The following is a 16608-nucleotide window of genomic DNA, read 5'->3' as shown; positions in this document are numbered from 1 at the left end:
TCCTTTGATATTCCAATTTGCATTTCTTTAAGGTGTGAGACTGTCAAGACCTGAATTTCAATGAACGGATGAGGGTGGTGGGGTAAACCAGGATACTTTTAACAGTTGAGGAGGAACTGATATCAAATGTGTGAATTATTCACGTGGAGCAAATTGAAGTGTGACTATGCAAGTGAGTGCATGGAAAGTTGGAGGGGGGACATGTAAAATTTGTCGGTCTGCCTTTTGGTTGATAATTGAACCAAGGAATAGAAAATTTTGAACCATTTCAATTTCCTTATTTTCAACTATAAAATTGTGTAATTTCTCAGTAGTCATTACTTTTGTCTTCTTGATGTTCAGCTGTAATCCTGCTTTGGGACTTTCTCTTTTAACCTTCATTAGCAATTGTTTCAAGCCTTCACTATTTTCTCCCAGTAACATGGGGTCATCTGCATATCTCAAATTGTTAATGTTCCTTCCACTAATTGCACTCTATCTTCTTCTAGATCTAATCCAGCTTTCCTTATGCTCTGCACAAAGGTTGAACAGGTAGGGAGATCATATGCATCCTTGTCTTGACACCTTTGCCAACGAAACCATTGTTTCACCACATTCTGTCCTAAGGGTAGCCTCTTGTCCAGAGTACAGGTTGCGCATCAAAACAATCAGATGTTGTGGCACCCCCATTTCTTTTAACACTACCCATAGCTTTTCATGACCCACAAACAAAAGCTTTGCTGAAATCTGTAACATAAATAATTTTCTTCTGAAATGCCCTGGTATGCTCCACTAGTCACCTTAATTTTGCAATGTGATCTCTAGTGCCTCTTCCCTTTCTGAATCCAGCTTGAACATTTGGCATTTCTCGTTCCATATATAGTAAGTCTTTGCTGTAGAATTTTGAGCAACACTGTGCTGGCATGGAAGGCGATAGTCCGATAGCAGCTGCACTCGTTGGCACCCCTTTCTTTGGAATTAGAATGTAGACTGAGCGTTTCCAGTCTGTGGGCCATTTTTTTTTGTTTTCTCTGTATTTGTTGACAGATTCTTGTTAAGATTTTGATGGATTCAATTTCTGTAGCTTGAAATAGCTCTATTGGTATTCCATCTACTCCAGGAGTAGATGGGAACTGTAAAGAGCACAAAATCTGCCCATCAGTTCTAAGCCTTTAACAGAAAGTATCTATCTTAAAAATCTTTCCCAGGAACATGAGGACTAGATGCTTGCTTACTTTAAAAATGCATTCCAGTTTTTTTTTAATTATATGTACCAGACACCAATCCTAAGCAGGTCTATTCATTGGGGCTTACTCTCAGGAAAGGATTGCACTAAATGTCTCTGGCAGTAATGCAGCAGGGCTCTTGTATGCACCTGGTAAGAATAGGTTTGAGGGCCAGTGATCCTTACCTTACAAAGCTTGATGACAGCACATCTATTGTCTTCTTGAAATCTTTACAGGAATCCTGTAAGCAGGGCAGCTAGGAGTTACCACATAAGCCACCACAGATATCCCCTGAACTATCCAGATCTAATCTCCCTCCGTGCTGATAGCCCTGCTTGAAAGATGGGTACCAGCATGTTTCAGCATGTTCCTGCTACCCCTACTTCACAAGGGAGAACAAAGTATGCTGCTTGGAATTCCTTGGAAAATGGGAAGGCATCAAAAAAAAGAAGCTGTGCAGTTAGACCAGGCCTTTGTTAAGATTTTGTCATCTTCCTTGAAAAATGAACCATTTAAAGCTGAACTCAAGACAGGATGAATTCAAATACTCGAGGGTCTTGTTGGTTCCAAAGTTACTGAAAGGGTTACAGTCCAGATTTGGAGGGGGACTTTTGTCATAGGGTTTACATTGCCTTAATAAATTGCATTGGCATTCAAGAGCTCAGAGAGAAACAGCAGAGCTATTAAAAACTTGTCTGGGTGTTTTGTAACAACCTTGTCAAATGTTTTCAGAAGAAGAGATGGTATGTCCTCGTTCAACCAACTCTTAAACCCCTTAAAACTGAAACCGTATGCATGATATAAAGCCACGCAAACCTCTTTTCTAAAGCATAAAAGCTTCATTCGTCTAAATATCTGCATTGCTACTGACAAGTTTCTATAAACAATTTCTATAAACACAAGATGACAGAAGCTGGATTAACAAAGTCAAATATCTGAAAAGCACCAATTTGGAAAAGAAACTCAGATAAATATTTTGATTCCCCTTCTCCAACCCTCCAAGTCCTAACCAAGTCAGTGGCAGTAAATCTGCTTATATCCAACTAAACTTACTTTAAAATCAGACTGCAAGATCTGGTGTGTATCGTGTTGGAAGAATGGAAACTGAATTAAGTGGCAGAACAACATTATGATATAACTCATGTGTTGAAAATAATGTCTGATTTTATAGATGAGAGTAAAAAATCAGTTTGTACAGCCCCACAAACAGTGACTGCAGATAGCAACAAGTAAATTATACATTTAGCAACAGGAGGAGAAACAATTCAAGCTATCTTCTTTGCTAAACATCTGGGTTTTTGATTTGTTTTTTTAAAAAAACCAGCTCACAATTTTATGATGCAGCATTGGTCACACTGACTTTAACAATACTGTTTTCCTAACTGCTTGTTTTGGTGTTCTGAGGGCCTTCTTTGCAGACATTACGGCTTTCTTCCTTCTGGGGTTCACTGCAGACTTCGTTTCTGGCTTCGGGGAAGTCTTTGCCAACTCCTTAGCCGTGACCTCTTGTTTCGGAGGCTTGGCTATCTTGCCTCGCTTGAGCAGTTTTGGGGTCTTCAGGCTTGACCCATCCTTAGGAATTTCCAGTTCTGTAATGGGAGCCTCTAGAGACAAAGAGGACTTTCTCTTGCCAGGGAGAAGGCCTTTGGGGTCCACCTCAACTCCTTTCTTTGGAGAAGGTCTAGTCTCTGCCACCTATATTTTGGAAGGGATGCAAGAGAATTAAGACATTGTTAAGGAACAGCAGCAGCTATCAAAACACCTTTCACTGGTTGGATGCTGCAATTCCCAATTCTTCTGCTTCAATGGTACACTTGCAAAAAGGACCATATTAGCCCCGTCCCCGCTCTAAAATAAAAACTCGTAGCCTACGATGGACTCCTAAAAGAGAGTATTATTCTGAAGCTGCTTCCTATCACTCTTCCAAAGCTCAGTAAGATTATCTTCTCAATTCACAAGTGTTAAACTTACCTCCTTATTTTTATCTGTCTCTCAAAGGGTGGGAAACCCCAGAAAGAGAGCATGAAACCAACCCTGATTCTGAGTTATTTGAAAAGGAGCAACCTTCACCACCAGTACAAACCACCACCACCCATACCCCAGTTCCAAATGATGGACCAACCAATTCATTTGAATTCCCAGAAGTGCCTTCACAGCCTGGCTATGCATGACCGCCCTCCAAGCAAGAGAGCTGGGCCCACTGAGAACTGGCAGAAGGAACGGGAGGGGGTCAAAATCATACACAGCTCTCAGCAGGCAATGCTGTACCCTCATAGCGAGCGTGCTAGGGTAGCCAGGGCTGTTAATTTGGGGAGTTCAAGTCCTCAAAGAAAAATCCTGACCCACGTTAAAGATCCAGGTTGAGCTGGGCAAGAATGGAGAGCTACCTTATCTTTTTGCACACAGGTTTCAATCGGCACCAGCAGCGGAATCCCCTCATCGTCTTCCTGCTCTGGTCCCACAGCATCTGAGATTTCCACCTCCTTCTCTCTCTTCAGACTTCCAGGAGCTGGGACATTTGCAGCCAGCTCTCTGGCTTTGCCTGGAGTCTGCCCTTTACTTTCATTCGTCTGATTCTTTTTCTTCTTGTTCTTCTTTTTAATCTGGTTTGAAAGAAAGACTATGTTGAGAGACCAGCTGTCTCATCAAGAGGCCACTGATCTATGAAATGGTGGAAATAAGACAACACAAAAATACTTGGCTGGTGTACATAGGTAGGACTGAGATGACTGAGAGCTAAGCAACAAGAGACGAATTACACGAGGATGCACAAATGAAGCGAGTCGCAATGTTAGCCAGGAGGCTGAGTTTTAAAAGAGATTGGAAGGCTTCATCAGTTTCCCCTCTCTACAGAGCCAGGGAGATCCCTGCTCAGGGGGTTTGTTAATTTCCTCTTTGCCTCTTAGAAGGGGAGGTGAAACTGACAGAGCCCTCCAGAGGTAAAGAGGAAATTAACAAACCCTCTGAGCAGGGATCTCCCTGGCTCTGTAGTGAGAGGAAACTGACAAAGCCTTCCGATCTCTTTTAAAACTCAGCCTCCTGGCTAACACTGTGACTCTCTTCATGTGCACGTCCTCATGTAATTCGTCTCTTGTAGCTTAGCTCTGAGACTTGGTTCGCACTTGCAGGATAAAAAAGCGACTGAAATGGTGCATTGTTGGATTTCAGCTTTGTTCCATGTTGTTTTATGTATTTAAAACAACCCACATAAAAAGCAAGCTCTACAGGGATAAATATTCTACTGTCTCTCAAAGCTAGCTGTGCTGTATCGTAGTTTGCAAAGAGTTTTTTTAACATGGGGAAGCATTCTAAATGAAGCATTCTTCCCCACCCCTGCAAGCTACTGAAACACCAACAGAGAAGAGCTGCAAAAGCAAGACAGACTTCAAGGCACTGCAGGTGGAATCACAAATCACACATGCTCCACAAGACAAAGTCAGATTTTCATTCATGCCCTGCCAAAGCTCAAGTTTAAGGTGGATTACAATAAATCCAATGGGGGGGGGGTAGTATCTACACAGGAAAATAACTTTCAGATGGCTAGCCACAAAAACGAACATATTTTATGCCAGCATATGCTTTTGTGAGTCCATGCTAACTTCACCATATGCACGTCTATAGGGTATCTCTAGGATATTTCTATGCTCTAATGCATCTCTGAGCTCTGACTTATGCTGGAATAAACTATATTAGTCTTTAAGGTTCTACTGGAAGCCTGTTTTATTTTCCCCAGGAAAACAGACTGTTTAGCACCCAACACAGATTTCAGTAACAGTGTGAAAAGGAAGGAGGGAGCACCGTATCACAGCACCTCCACTCCAGCCACCAGAAATTCCACCGGCAGTCAAGAGAAAGCTTTGAACAATATTCTCAAGGCAGCAAGTTAATAAAAGAAAGATTTACAGACAGTCCAACAGTCAGGTTGGCCTGATGACTTGCCATCATGCCTCAGGGTTTACTTATCTACTTCAGGGTCCACTGATTTACTTCATTTATACTCCACTTAGGTAAGCCAAAGCAGCTTACATAGTTCTCTTCTCCATTTTAGCCTCACAAAAACCCTGTGAGGTAGGTTAGGCTGAGGGTGTGTGACTGGCCCGGGGTCACCCAGCAACCTTCCATGGCAGAGCGAAGGTTCAAACCTGGACCTCTCAGATCCTAATCTTGCACTCTAACCACTGCTCCACTCTGTCTCTCATCCTGAAAAGGCCTGGGGGGAAAAATGCCCCGACCCTTTGAGCAACTCTACCTGCCCCTGGCTAGTCCCAGCAGTTCTGCTACCACACGAAGCCCACCTGGCTGGCTGCCAAGATGTAAGTTTACGTGGGAGTCTCATTCACTCTTGCCATTTGCTTTCTCTCAAATGAAATTATTACTCACCACAAGCCTTTAGGCCAGGGTGACCCCAAAATGCCAATAATTCCGTACCTCAATGGCAAAACCCTACATTCAGTTGCAAGTCAAACATGCGTCTGAAAAGCTCTGAAGGTTAAAAGTACAGAAATAAGAAAGAAAACAAGTGCTAACCATCCAGCCACCAGCCACCATGGCACCCTGGGAAAAGCACCCAATTGCTACACTCAGGGTAAGCCCATACCTTTTGCCCTTTTATGCCCGTTGATTTCTGAAGGGCCTCTGAACCTGGATGACTCCGGTGAAAGATTGGAAGAGCGACCGATTTTTCAGTTTTGAGGTGAAGAATTTTAATGCTTCGAGAGACCTGAAGGAATATGAGGACACTGAAGCAAGGCAAACGTCGTTCCAGGCGAGTTCTTCAAGATGCACAACCTCACTTCCAAGTGTATTCCTGTGCAAAGGCGGTACAACCCTTAACCTACCATTCGCTCAAGAACGATTACCTTAGGATACAGTATTGATCCAATGCAATGGAATAAGATATGGAAAGTGAATGTTAAAATAACCAAATCAGTGGCGTTTAAACGGAACTTATACAAGATATTCTATAGATAGTATTTAACACCGGATAAACTTGCCAAAATGTATAAAAATGTATCTAATAACTGCGGGAAGTGTGAGAAAGATAAGGGAACATTTTATCATATGTGGTGGCCTTGCAAAGAGGTACATAAATTTTGGATAATAGTTCATAGACTTTTACAAACAATTGTACAGATTGTAATTCCATTGAAACCTGAAATATTTTTGTTAAACTGTATACCAGAAGATTTGGACAAAGATCAGAAATATTTTATTATACAGGTAGTGACAGCAGCAAGAATTCTACTAGCATTTTATTGGAAAAGACCAGTAATACCCCAGCAGGAGGAGTTAGTAGCGAAGATAATGGAGAATGCGGAACTAGACAAACCAACTTTATTAATGAAAGGACAAATGGAAGATTTTGCTGCACCATGGGCCCTTTTTACAACTGGATGAGAAACAAATATAAAGATTCGAATGTAGTAATTATATGAAGGCAATATTGTAATTTTTTACTAGCAATCACAGTTAAGTGACGAGCAGTGTGGAAAATGCGGATAAGCAGAATGTTGTTTCAAGCAGAATGTATGACTTTTTTGTCTCTTATTTTCCACCTTTCCCCTACCCCAATGGAAAATTAATAATTTTTTTTTTAAAAAAAGAACGATTACCTTAGGAGCTTTAGCAGCAATCGCTGCCACAATAGCGATAACATTTTCTACTATTTTCTCTGCAGTCATCCCAGTATGGCCAACGCGTGCAGTACTGGAAACAAAGCAACATGCAAGGGATTATATAGCACTTGTTAATCTAGTCCTTAGTATACATACCAATATATACAAGTGATGTTTACTGTACAACTGTGTACCATATGTTAAATTCATGCTTAATGCAATTTGTCATTCAAATAAATTAAACAATTAAAAAATTAAGCAATTAAACAAAACACACTAGTACTACAGGGAAAAGGGCTTCTACCCCTCCCTTGGCTTCATGTGCTGGCTTCCTATTTATGGAGAATTTTTACTCTAAGATGACATTTCAAAAAAAGTTTTTGCACCATCCTTCCCCCTTCAGCCTGAAGCAGTTCTACCTCCTTGTTCCTGTGCATGTGAGAACCAGCCTACAATTTGACCGAGGGAAACGAGGCCAGTATATACGGCTAGGAAGTTTACCTCAGTACTTCCCCCTGAGTATCCCTTTGTCCACCCCCTAGGGATGATTGCCCTGCATTCAAGTGCCCCTCAAGAAGGATCTAGTCATGGCTGTACCAAGATGCCGGGCAACTCTAAGCATATTTTCCCATGAGTCTTTTGGCCTGGAGGGATTTCCCTGCCTACTAAATACTACTTCTTATGTTTGTAGCTCTTTCAGTGCCCAATGTGCTTCAGATATATTATCAGAGAAATCCTTACAAATGGCCCGGTAGGTACAACAAAATTAAGGCCATCTAGTGGCTGTGAACTGACAACTGCCAGATCACAACTCTTAAGAGTCTCTCCACAAAAGATGCCTCAGCACGTGTTCATCAAGTGTAGGGAGATGCAATGTTAGCCGGGAAGTGTAGTTTAAAAAGAGAGCCAGCAGAGATCACCCTCTCAGAGGGTTTGTCAGTTTCATCCTGGCCTCCCTGAAGGCTCTATAAATTTCACCTCTTCATTCTAAAACTGTGTGGGATCACAACTAGAGGGCAGCAAGAAATGGGCTGGAGCTGCCTTCCAGAGCCCGGGTTGGAACTGGAGAGGTTATAATGGGTGGAACTTTCCCTTCTAGCATTTCACAGCCCCTTCAAACAGCTCCAGTGTATAGCAAAGCCTTTGCCCTGTACCAGCTCTGTCTTTTTAAACTACCTTCCCAGCATCTCCCGACACGTGTTCTTCACACGTAAGATGTCTTGAATAGAGACTCAGAGTCCAGGTTTTCCCAGTATGGTACCCATGGACACTGTAGCATCTGCTGAGCTTTTCAGAAAGTGGGTGGGGCCACTCCAAGGAAGTACTTGTTACTGGCCAATCAAAGGGTCTTCCGGGGCTGCAATAACAGGTGCAGTCACTGTGGAATCATAAGGACTCATAAGCACCTGGGCTTGTGGCGCCATTCTCTCTTTAGGCTTCTGTTCTTTTTATTCTCCTTCTCTTACTCTCTTCCTCCCTGCCAGGGTTTACTTTTTATTCCCCTTCTGAGATTCTTTTGCAAAACAAAAAGGGGAGGGTTATCTCTGGCTCCACCTCCTACAGAAGCCATTTCAGGGAAGTGCTCCCCACCCCCTCTCAAAATTGCAAAAGGCTCAAAAAGGTCGGGGATCCCTGGCCTCAGCCCCTCTGTTCCTTTTTGCATGAAGAAAATTCGTACTCACAAGCAGCAACCCTTGTTGGTGACTGGAAGAGTGGTTCCTTGGATAAGCCCATTTATTTCCTTGTCGAGTTTCGTGGCTTTCAAGTTCACAGAGAGAGGAGACCTGCCGTTTTTTAAAACAGAAGATTTCAGTGAAAGCGTTTCAGCTATGGAAGAGAATCCTGTACAGCCGATTGCGTAAAAAACCAAAAAACTCACTTTTTGCTCCTATAAAAGTGCTTCCCTATATGAGATGGTAAAAGCCTTCGAATGCGGTCATCAGACAGAAAAAGAGAAAATCTGTTCAGAAGACGACGCTTTGCTTCAAATGACTTGTATTCGCTTTTCAGGGTTTTGTAACAAATGACCTTTAAAACATGAAAGAAATCGAGCACTGGCTATTATACTAATGATCTCTCATGATTAATCAAACAGTCTGGAGGGTAGGGGAGAAGACAAAAAACAAACATACTCAGTTAAGGGCTAAAACCAGAACATCCCAGTGAGCAGACCAAGCTATAAATTTGTGCCTAGAAGCCTGATGCCAGAACCTCTGGAATCAGAATTAAGAATTTAGCCTTGCAAATTTGTTTGATTTTTGCTTTGTTTCCATACTTGCTTTAAGCAGGCACATAAATTCATGCAAATCTGCACAAAATTCAGCGAGAGAGGCAAGTCCAGACACATGAATGACCTGACGGCATTCACGAGGCAACTGAAGATTTTATAGTCCCCCCCCGCCCCCAACAGCAAAAAAGCTACCAGTGTGGTTAGAAAACGGCAGCCCATGAATCCAAACTGGCCGTATCAGTCCGCCTAACCTTCCCTCTCATGAATAATAATAAAAAACCCTTTTTGTCATAGATTTCTTCATTGAGGGCTTGGTGTAATGCAGTCATTGTTCCTCTCCCAGGACAGACACAACACCTAGAAAAAGAAGCAGGCTGTTTTTTGAGGAAGGAGAGTAGCCCTCCATACCTCAGAGACTTTTGTGATCCCATGCTGACTCAAGAGTTTCTTGTACAAGTTCTCCGTCTGTTCAGCTGTTAAGCCAGGCTCATCCTTGGTAAACAGGCAGACCTCCGCGGAGGCAGGCAAAATGCCATGGGGCAGTGTTCTATAAAACAAAGAGAAATGCCTGGAATTGAACCCAGGACATTCTGCATGCAAAGCAGATGCTCTGCCACTGCACCACCTTCCCCTTCCTGTGCACCTCCTTACATTTTGACTACTTGTTCACATGCTGGGATTTTCCATACTGTGACCGTCAAAAAGAAATTCAAGTCTTCATTCAGGAGCACCTTCTCTCCTGTTTTCTGCCTGGTCTTGTGGTGAGCAAGCAGGGCGTGAACTGCTTTTTTAATCTTGAATAGGAAAGATAAAACAGAATTAATAAAGTCTACATTTCTGTTCTCCAAAAAAGCTCAGAGAGATATTTGAGGCTTGTGACAACTCTGGAAGCAGAATCAGTTTTGCTGAAACCTCCCCAGTTAGCTTGACTGATGGGATGGGAACTTCATTTTTTCATATGCCAATTCTGCAGCTACAAAGACCTAGAGGAGCAGCAGTCAGTACAAGGACACTGAGGAGCCAAGACATGTGAGCATGACAGCCCCCCAGGCACACAAACTGCCTGCAAATGGCTTCTCTACCCTCCTCCAACTTTGCACAGATGAAAACAGCAACTTATAACACTCCTGTTCTCACACTAACGATCACTGCCCAAGGCAGTTGCTGCCACACATTGGGAAACACTGTGCTTGCCCCTTTATTTCATGTAGTGGTTAAGAGCAGCATGTCTCTAAACTAGAGAGCCGGGTTTGATTCCCCACTCCTCCACTTGAAGCCAGCTGGGTGACAGTCACAGCTTCTCAGAGCTCTCTCAGTCCCACCCACCTCATAGGGTGATTGTCGTGAGGATAATAATAACACACTTTGTAAACAGCTTTGAGTGGGTGCTGTCCTGAAGGGTGGTATATACATTGAATGCTGTTGTTATAATGATACTTGAATTGGACCTGAAAGCCCCTAAGGAAAACCAGTTTGGTGTAGTGGTTAAGAGCAACAGGACCGTAATCTGGAGAGCTGGGTTTGATTCCCCACTCCTCCATTTGAAGCCAGCCGGGTGACCTTGGATCTTTCAGAGCTCTCTCACCCCCACCCACCTTACAGGGTGATTGTTGTGAGGATAATAATATACTTTGTAAACCACTCTGACTGGGTGTTAAGTTGTCCTGAAGGGTGGTATATAAATTGAATGTTTTGTATTAATGTTCATCACCTCTGAAACATCCGTCCAACACTAATTTCTGAACATAACGATTTACTATTTAAGGATTTTTGGCCCATTTTAATCTTTTGTCCTCAACTATTCTGGAAGGAAGATATTTACACATCCTCTACTCTCAACACCTTTGTTTCTGCCAAGTGACAGCAGTAGAAACAGTGCAACTTATGTTATCATAATGCTTGTTTTATCAGGACATCTGCTCTATACCTCAATCTTAGCTCCCTGGGCTAGTGGTGGAAAGTACTGACACAGGTAGATCTGACAAATTTTATATTTTCCTTCACCTTGCAGCATGCTCCAACGAAGCCATCTTCTAAGTGGCCAAATTTTGTGCTTTGGCTTGGTCAGTAAGAAAACAGATACACAAAACCTTTTCCTAATCATTGCGTACTACTTAGCAGTCATGCTGGATCTCATCAGATCTGAGAAGCTAAGCAGGGTTGGCCTGGGTTAGTAATTGTGAGACCTCCAAAGAAGACCAGGATTGCAGAAGCAGGCAATGGCAAGCTCCTGCTGTTAGTCTCTTGCCTTGAAACCCCAGCAAGGGTGACCAAAAGTCAGCTATGACTCCATGGCACTTTCCACCACAACATGTACTACTTAATTCGAACTTCATAAGGCTATAAATTTTATTACCTGTACACAGATTTTGCATTTGTTTGTTGATAATGCTATTAATTTCATACTGGCTGATCTCTGACTGTAATATACGAAATAAACTATATAATTACTTAATCATGTCCCGTTTTGTGAGTGACTTGGTGGTGCATCACAGAATAGCTGAAACTTTTGAGGGATCAAGATTTTCTGAGGAAAAAGAGAGAAGGGGCACACACAAAGAAGAGGCTATTCTGGGGCCACTCAGGACCCATGTGGATGAAAGCTGTGTTGGACAGGGTCTGCAGTAAGAAGTGGAACAGATTAAGCAAAGAATATGATAGTGCAACCCACAATCTAAATAAGCAGGTGAGATGTGGAAAGCAGATAACAGTGCCAGGTTATTAATGCTTATATGCTGTACTACAACCTAGAAGACTGAATCCCTACTGTGTCATGGAAGCTTGCTGGGTGACTCTGGGCCAGGCACGCATTCTGTGCTGAACCTACTTTACAGGGTTGTTGTGAAGATAAATGGAGGAGAATGACATAAACTGCTTTGGGATACGGATGAAATAATTAAAATAAAATAATAATAAGTGTGCTGGTGTTGACAAGCCACATGTTACATCTGACTGAGGACTTCTATACAGCCAGTACAGTAATAAACCGTGTGAGCTATGTTATTGTTTATGTCTACAACTTTCAGCCCCGGCCTTGGCACGTCTTTTCCACGTTATGTTATGAAACTATTGGTGCCATACACAATGTTTTTTATTTGGGAAATCTAAATTGGTTGCTCAGTTCCCCCCCCGACAATATATTGCTGGCAAATTTGATCTTCGCCTCTCAGCTACCCAAGGGCAAGCGAATATCTATCTAACTTCCTATGACGGAGTAAGACGGTTGAATTGCAGCCATCCGCTACCGTCATTAATAGACCTTTATTCATATCCCCCGATTCTAGAGGCAGGAGAGGGCAGTGGTTAGAGCAGGATCCAGAGCACGCAGGTTCAAATGCCCTCCCTCTCCCTAATTCTCACTAGGTGACCCTGGACCAGTCAGCCAGCCCCCACCAATTTTACCTCAAGGTAAAATGTAAGGATAAAATGGAGGAGGAGAGACTGATGCACGCCACCCTGCTCTCCTTGGGGGAAAAACTCGATAGAATAAATATATAATTGTTTGAAAATATAAACATTATACAGGGCTTCCCAAGACGATGAAATTCATAGTACTTTTAAAGCTGATACCTCCCCCTCCCAGTAAAATCACCCCCTTACCTGCCCCTTATCCAGAGGCGGCGGTGCACAAGCCGCAGCCATGCTTCCCTTCCGCTGTCCACGTGCGCCCCCAAATTGTGCGCGTCGCACTGTGATGACGTCCATCTGAACCGCGCCTCGCCCAGCCAGCCCGATTCAACAACCTCAGCTCTTCTCGCTTCAGCGGCCTCCGCGCAGGCGTCAAGCGCTCCTTTGCCGGCGCCACAGCAACCTCTAGCGGCACTAGGTGGGAAAGGCAAGGTTCTTCGCCGGGTCGGTTTTGCATTGCGGGGCCGGGCTATAAGGTTGCGCGGTGTTTTAGGTTTCTGCGTTTTGACTGGGATCAAACTAGAAGTCGTTTTGGGGCAGCCTGCTGGAGGGCTGCCTCCGGAAAGCCACGAACCGTTTCTGTTTTGCTTGCTCCGGGAATCTAGTGTTCCAAGGTAGACTGCCTCTTCCTACGGAGGTTCCGTTTGGCAATGCCAGCTAACAGCCACAACTGGTCCAACCCTCTTTTAAAGAGCAGCTAAAGCCAATGAGATCCCTCCTTCATGGGATAGCGACCGCCACAGATTATTTGTACTTTAATAGTGAGATTTTTTCTTGTTCTAGCCTCGGTTTTCATTTATTTCTCCCATTTAGATCCTAGTCTTCGAACATAACATTGGTACTCAGTCTTTTTAACCTCCAGTTAATACAAGAGGCATCTGACGAAGAGAGCTGTGGCTCTCAAAAGCTTGTGCCACAATCAAGTTGGTTAGTCTTAAAGGTGCTTGTAGGCTATAAAATTGATTGTTTTCCTTGTCATAAGAAAGGGCTCCTCTGAGGAGTGTCCTCAGTTACTATTCAAAAGGCAAAGGGATAGCTAGCTACCCTAGAGTAAGATATGTGATGCAAGAGCCTGCACAGGACTGGGAATTGGAAAGGTGTGTGTGTGAGAGAGAGCTTTCCAACAATGACAACTTAAAAGCACAGCCTTTGTGCACACGGGGCTGATTTTTCATGGATACCTTATAGTGCCCCAGAAGAACTGTTAGTCTGTGGTAACCAAGGTTATGTCACAGAATCACTGTTGTCCCCACAATATAACTGGGGGCTGAGCAGAGCAGCTTACCCAAGGCTACCTTATACCCAAGATAACAAAAAAGCCCCCCTCCCCGTGCTAGACAAGCAGAACAGCGATCAGGAGACGGAAACTTCAGAGCCTTCGGAACCAGAGTCCTCAGGGGAAGAGGGGGCTGTAGGAAGAGACGCGTAATAGATTGGTCCCCTACTTAACAGATCTTTTTTAGAACAACCTCGGGAGAAATGTCGCCCTCCCAGTCGAAGAGGCAAACAAATTCTAGTGTTCAACCTTTCTAAGAGACCTTTAAACTCATTGGAATTGAATGTCTTAAAAAAGGGGTTCAGTTTTGTACCCACGCTCGAATACTACCCCTTGCAAACGAGAATTGAAATGTATAAACTGACGAGATTGTTGAAATTAAAAAAGCTTTTTGGCGATAATCCCATTCAGGAGAGCAAAAAATTATTTCCTTATATGCGTTCTACATTTGTGCCCACAGTATCCGATGCTAGCATAGAAACTTTCGAGAGAGTTGTGATGAGGGAAATAGAATCTTTGGACACAGATCCAGAGGAGTTAGCCGTATTAGTCTGTAGGTAAGCCATGTGGAAACAGCCCTTGTGGTGTGGAACATCAAAAAAACTGAATGCGCCAAAGTAATAAAAGGGCACTTAAAGCAGTTCTATGTGGTATAAACAAAAACTACACCATCACATTGTAGAATGACAGACAGAAATACAGCAGGTGCCGCTTTTGCCAGCATGTAATGACTTTCAAAAGAAATACTTTCCATTTTTAAACATTACCCTGTCGAACCTTCTAAGCCTGTGGGCCTGATTTGGATTAGGAAGGTGGGCAGAGGAGACCTTGCCCCTCCATTTGGCAACAGCCAAACCCCCTCTTACCAAAAACAAATCCCTGCTGTGAACTCCAAGTCCTTAGAGTCATTCTCCCTGTAATTCCTTCCTTCACTGCCGCCATTGCTTTGGATGAAGAGCACAAATCAAGGCATATTTTTTTGATGTGGTCTCTGCTAATATTCAAATTCTGTTCGCACCGATGTGTTTTTTCTTTGATAGATCGCGCTCAACATTGGAGCTCCATGGCAGCAAGGATATAGCCTCATCTTGAATAGAGAAATGAGTACAGCCAACCACCACCTGTGATCTGATGTGGTCCTAATAATTTATTTATTATTTTTATTAATACATTATAATTGATTAACAACTAATATTCAAATTCTGTTTGCACCGATGCATCTTTTCTTTTACAGAGCCACTTCTACATCTGATATCCCTGGCATCGGGGATATATCAACAACTTCAATTTTAAATGAAAATGAAGTGCAAAAGTGAGTACAGCCAAACCCATCTGTGTGGATCAGGATGATGATGATGATAATATTCTAGTTTATATACTGGCTTTCAGGACAACTTAATGCCCACTCAGAGCGGTTTATAAAGTATGTTGTTATTATCCTCACAACAAAACACCCAATGAGGTAGGTGGGGCTGAGAGAGATCCGGAGAGCTGTGACTGACCCAAAGCCGTCCAGCTGGCTTCAAGTGGAGGAGTGGGGAATCAAACCGGATTCTCCAGATTAGAGTCCTGCCGCTCATAACCACTACACCAACTGGCTCTCAAGAGGAGTCCTAAGCCATTCATTCCCTGATCTGACATGGCCCTAAGATGGTGAACCCTTGCAAGACAACTCCAGATATGCAGATAAGGCATATTGATCGCAACACCGATTTGGCTTTTGTTTTGATAGATCAGCTGATCTGCTCCAAGGCTGCTGTCCTTTTTCTCCAAAGCCCTGTGAGGGAAAAAAGTGAGTATAAGCAACATCATAAACCTTCTGAGTGGGCCACAGGGAAGGGGGATCAGGGAAATATGGAATCGGGGGGGGGGATTGGGGAACCCTTCCTTTCTAGAGTTGACCTGGCCCCAAGGAGTTGCTCTTTGCCCCATTGGGGAAAATGATGTGTATCCCTTCAGTACACCCATTTCCCCAGTGGAGCAAATACCAGCTCTCCAGGACCATTTCGGGTAGGACAAAGAGTGCTGGGGTGAAGGCTGAAGCCCCCTCTCCCCATACACTGGTGTGCTGTGCCTGGGAATTTAAGTTGCATGCCTGTGTGATTTTTCTTTGGCTCTGAAACAATTTACGCATCACCAAATGGTTTCTGGCACGTATTGCTGTAACTGGTACTAACACTCTTTTTTCTCTTTTTTTAAAGGAGCGTTCTGAGCAAAATCAAAAAGCATTACCTAATAAAAATGGTAATCTTGCTAGTTCATAACTAATGTGCTCTGCTTAGACCACTTGGTTTATATGGGGTCATGTTTCAATTTGGCCTTAATTTCTTATATTGAAAATAGCAGTTTCAACATTTGTGCTTTGCTGTATCAAACCACAGACTGGGTTAGGAAAGATAAGCCTCTTTGACTCAAAGAGACTGCCATTCACCTGGTGGGGACAAGGGATCCCTTGATATCCCATAGGAAATTTGTTGGGATAAAAAAATCACCCCTGTAGGATTTTTTAAAAACAGAATTCACATAGCAGTGGGTGACCAGCTTTCTATTTAAGACACCCTCCTCTGAAAATAACCAGAACATCACCGAAACAAGTAGTGCTGGGTGAAGTTTCTTGGAAGCAGTTCTGCCCTTTTCATATTTGAAGAAGAAAATCAAGTTTTTTTCCCGAACCTGTCCCTCTGAGACTTCTCATCATTGCAAAATGCACGGTGAAGGCCCTCCTGCACAATTCCACGGCTGTGAAATGGAGGGCACATCAGGGAAGGGAGACAAGCAGTTTTCTGTTGAGAAATCCGAGAGAAATTTAGAATGCACTAGCAGAGTACTGCCTATGAGAAGGATTTGGAACAAAATTTAAGGTTCTGCTCCCAG

The 16608-nt window shown here is 43.2% G+C and overlaps 1 protein-coding gene across 1 annotated transcript; it reads right to left on the bottom strand.

Moving 5' to 3' along the window:
- Positions 1 to 2077: 2077 nt before the first annotated feature.
- RSL1D1 (ribosomal L1 domain containing 1) lies at positions 2078 to 12711 on the bottom strand. Its single transcript, XM_054993575.1, has 9 exons — positions 12651 to 12711; positions 9702 to 9844; positions 9459 to 9597; positions 8700 to 8848; positions 8503 to 8604; positions 6818 to 6911; positions 5803 to 5925; positions 3593 to 3808; positions 2078 to 2900 (listed from the first exon to the last, which is right to left on the bottom strand). Exons 1-9 carry the CDS (start codon positions 12690 to 12692, stop codon positions 2556 to 2558), a joined length of 1353 nt encoding a protein of 450 aa, XP_054849550.1. The 5' UTR covers positions 12693 to 12711; the 3' UTR covers positions 2078 to 2555.
- Positions 12712 to 16608: the final 3897 nt, after the last annotated feature.

This window comes from Eublepharis macularius, chromosome 12 (assembly GCF_028583425.1).
Source record: "Eublepharis macularius isolate TG4126 chromosome 12, MPM_Emac_v1.0, whole genome shotgun sequence".
In the NCBI taxonomy this organism is placed as follows: Eukaryota; Metazoa; Chordata; class Lepidosauria; order Squamata; family Eublepharidae; genus Eublepharis; species Eublepharis macularius.
Note: the sequence above shows the minus strand (reverse complement) of the source record. Positions and strands in the feature narration are given on the sequence as shown.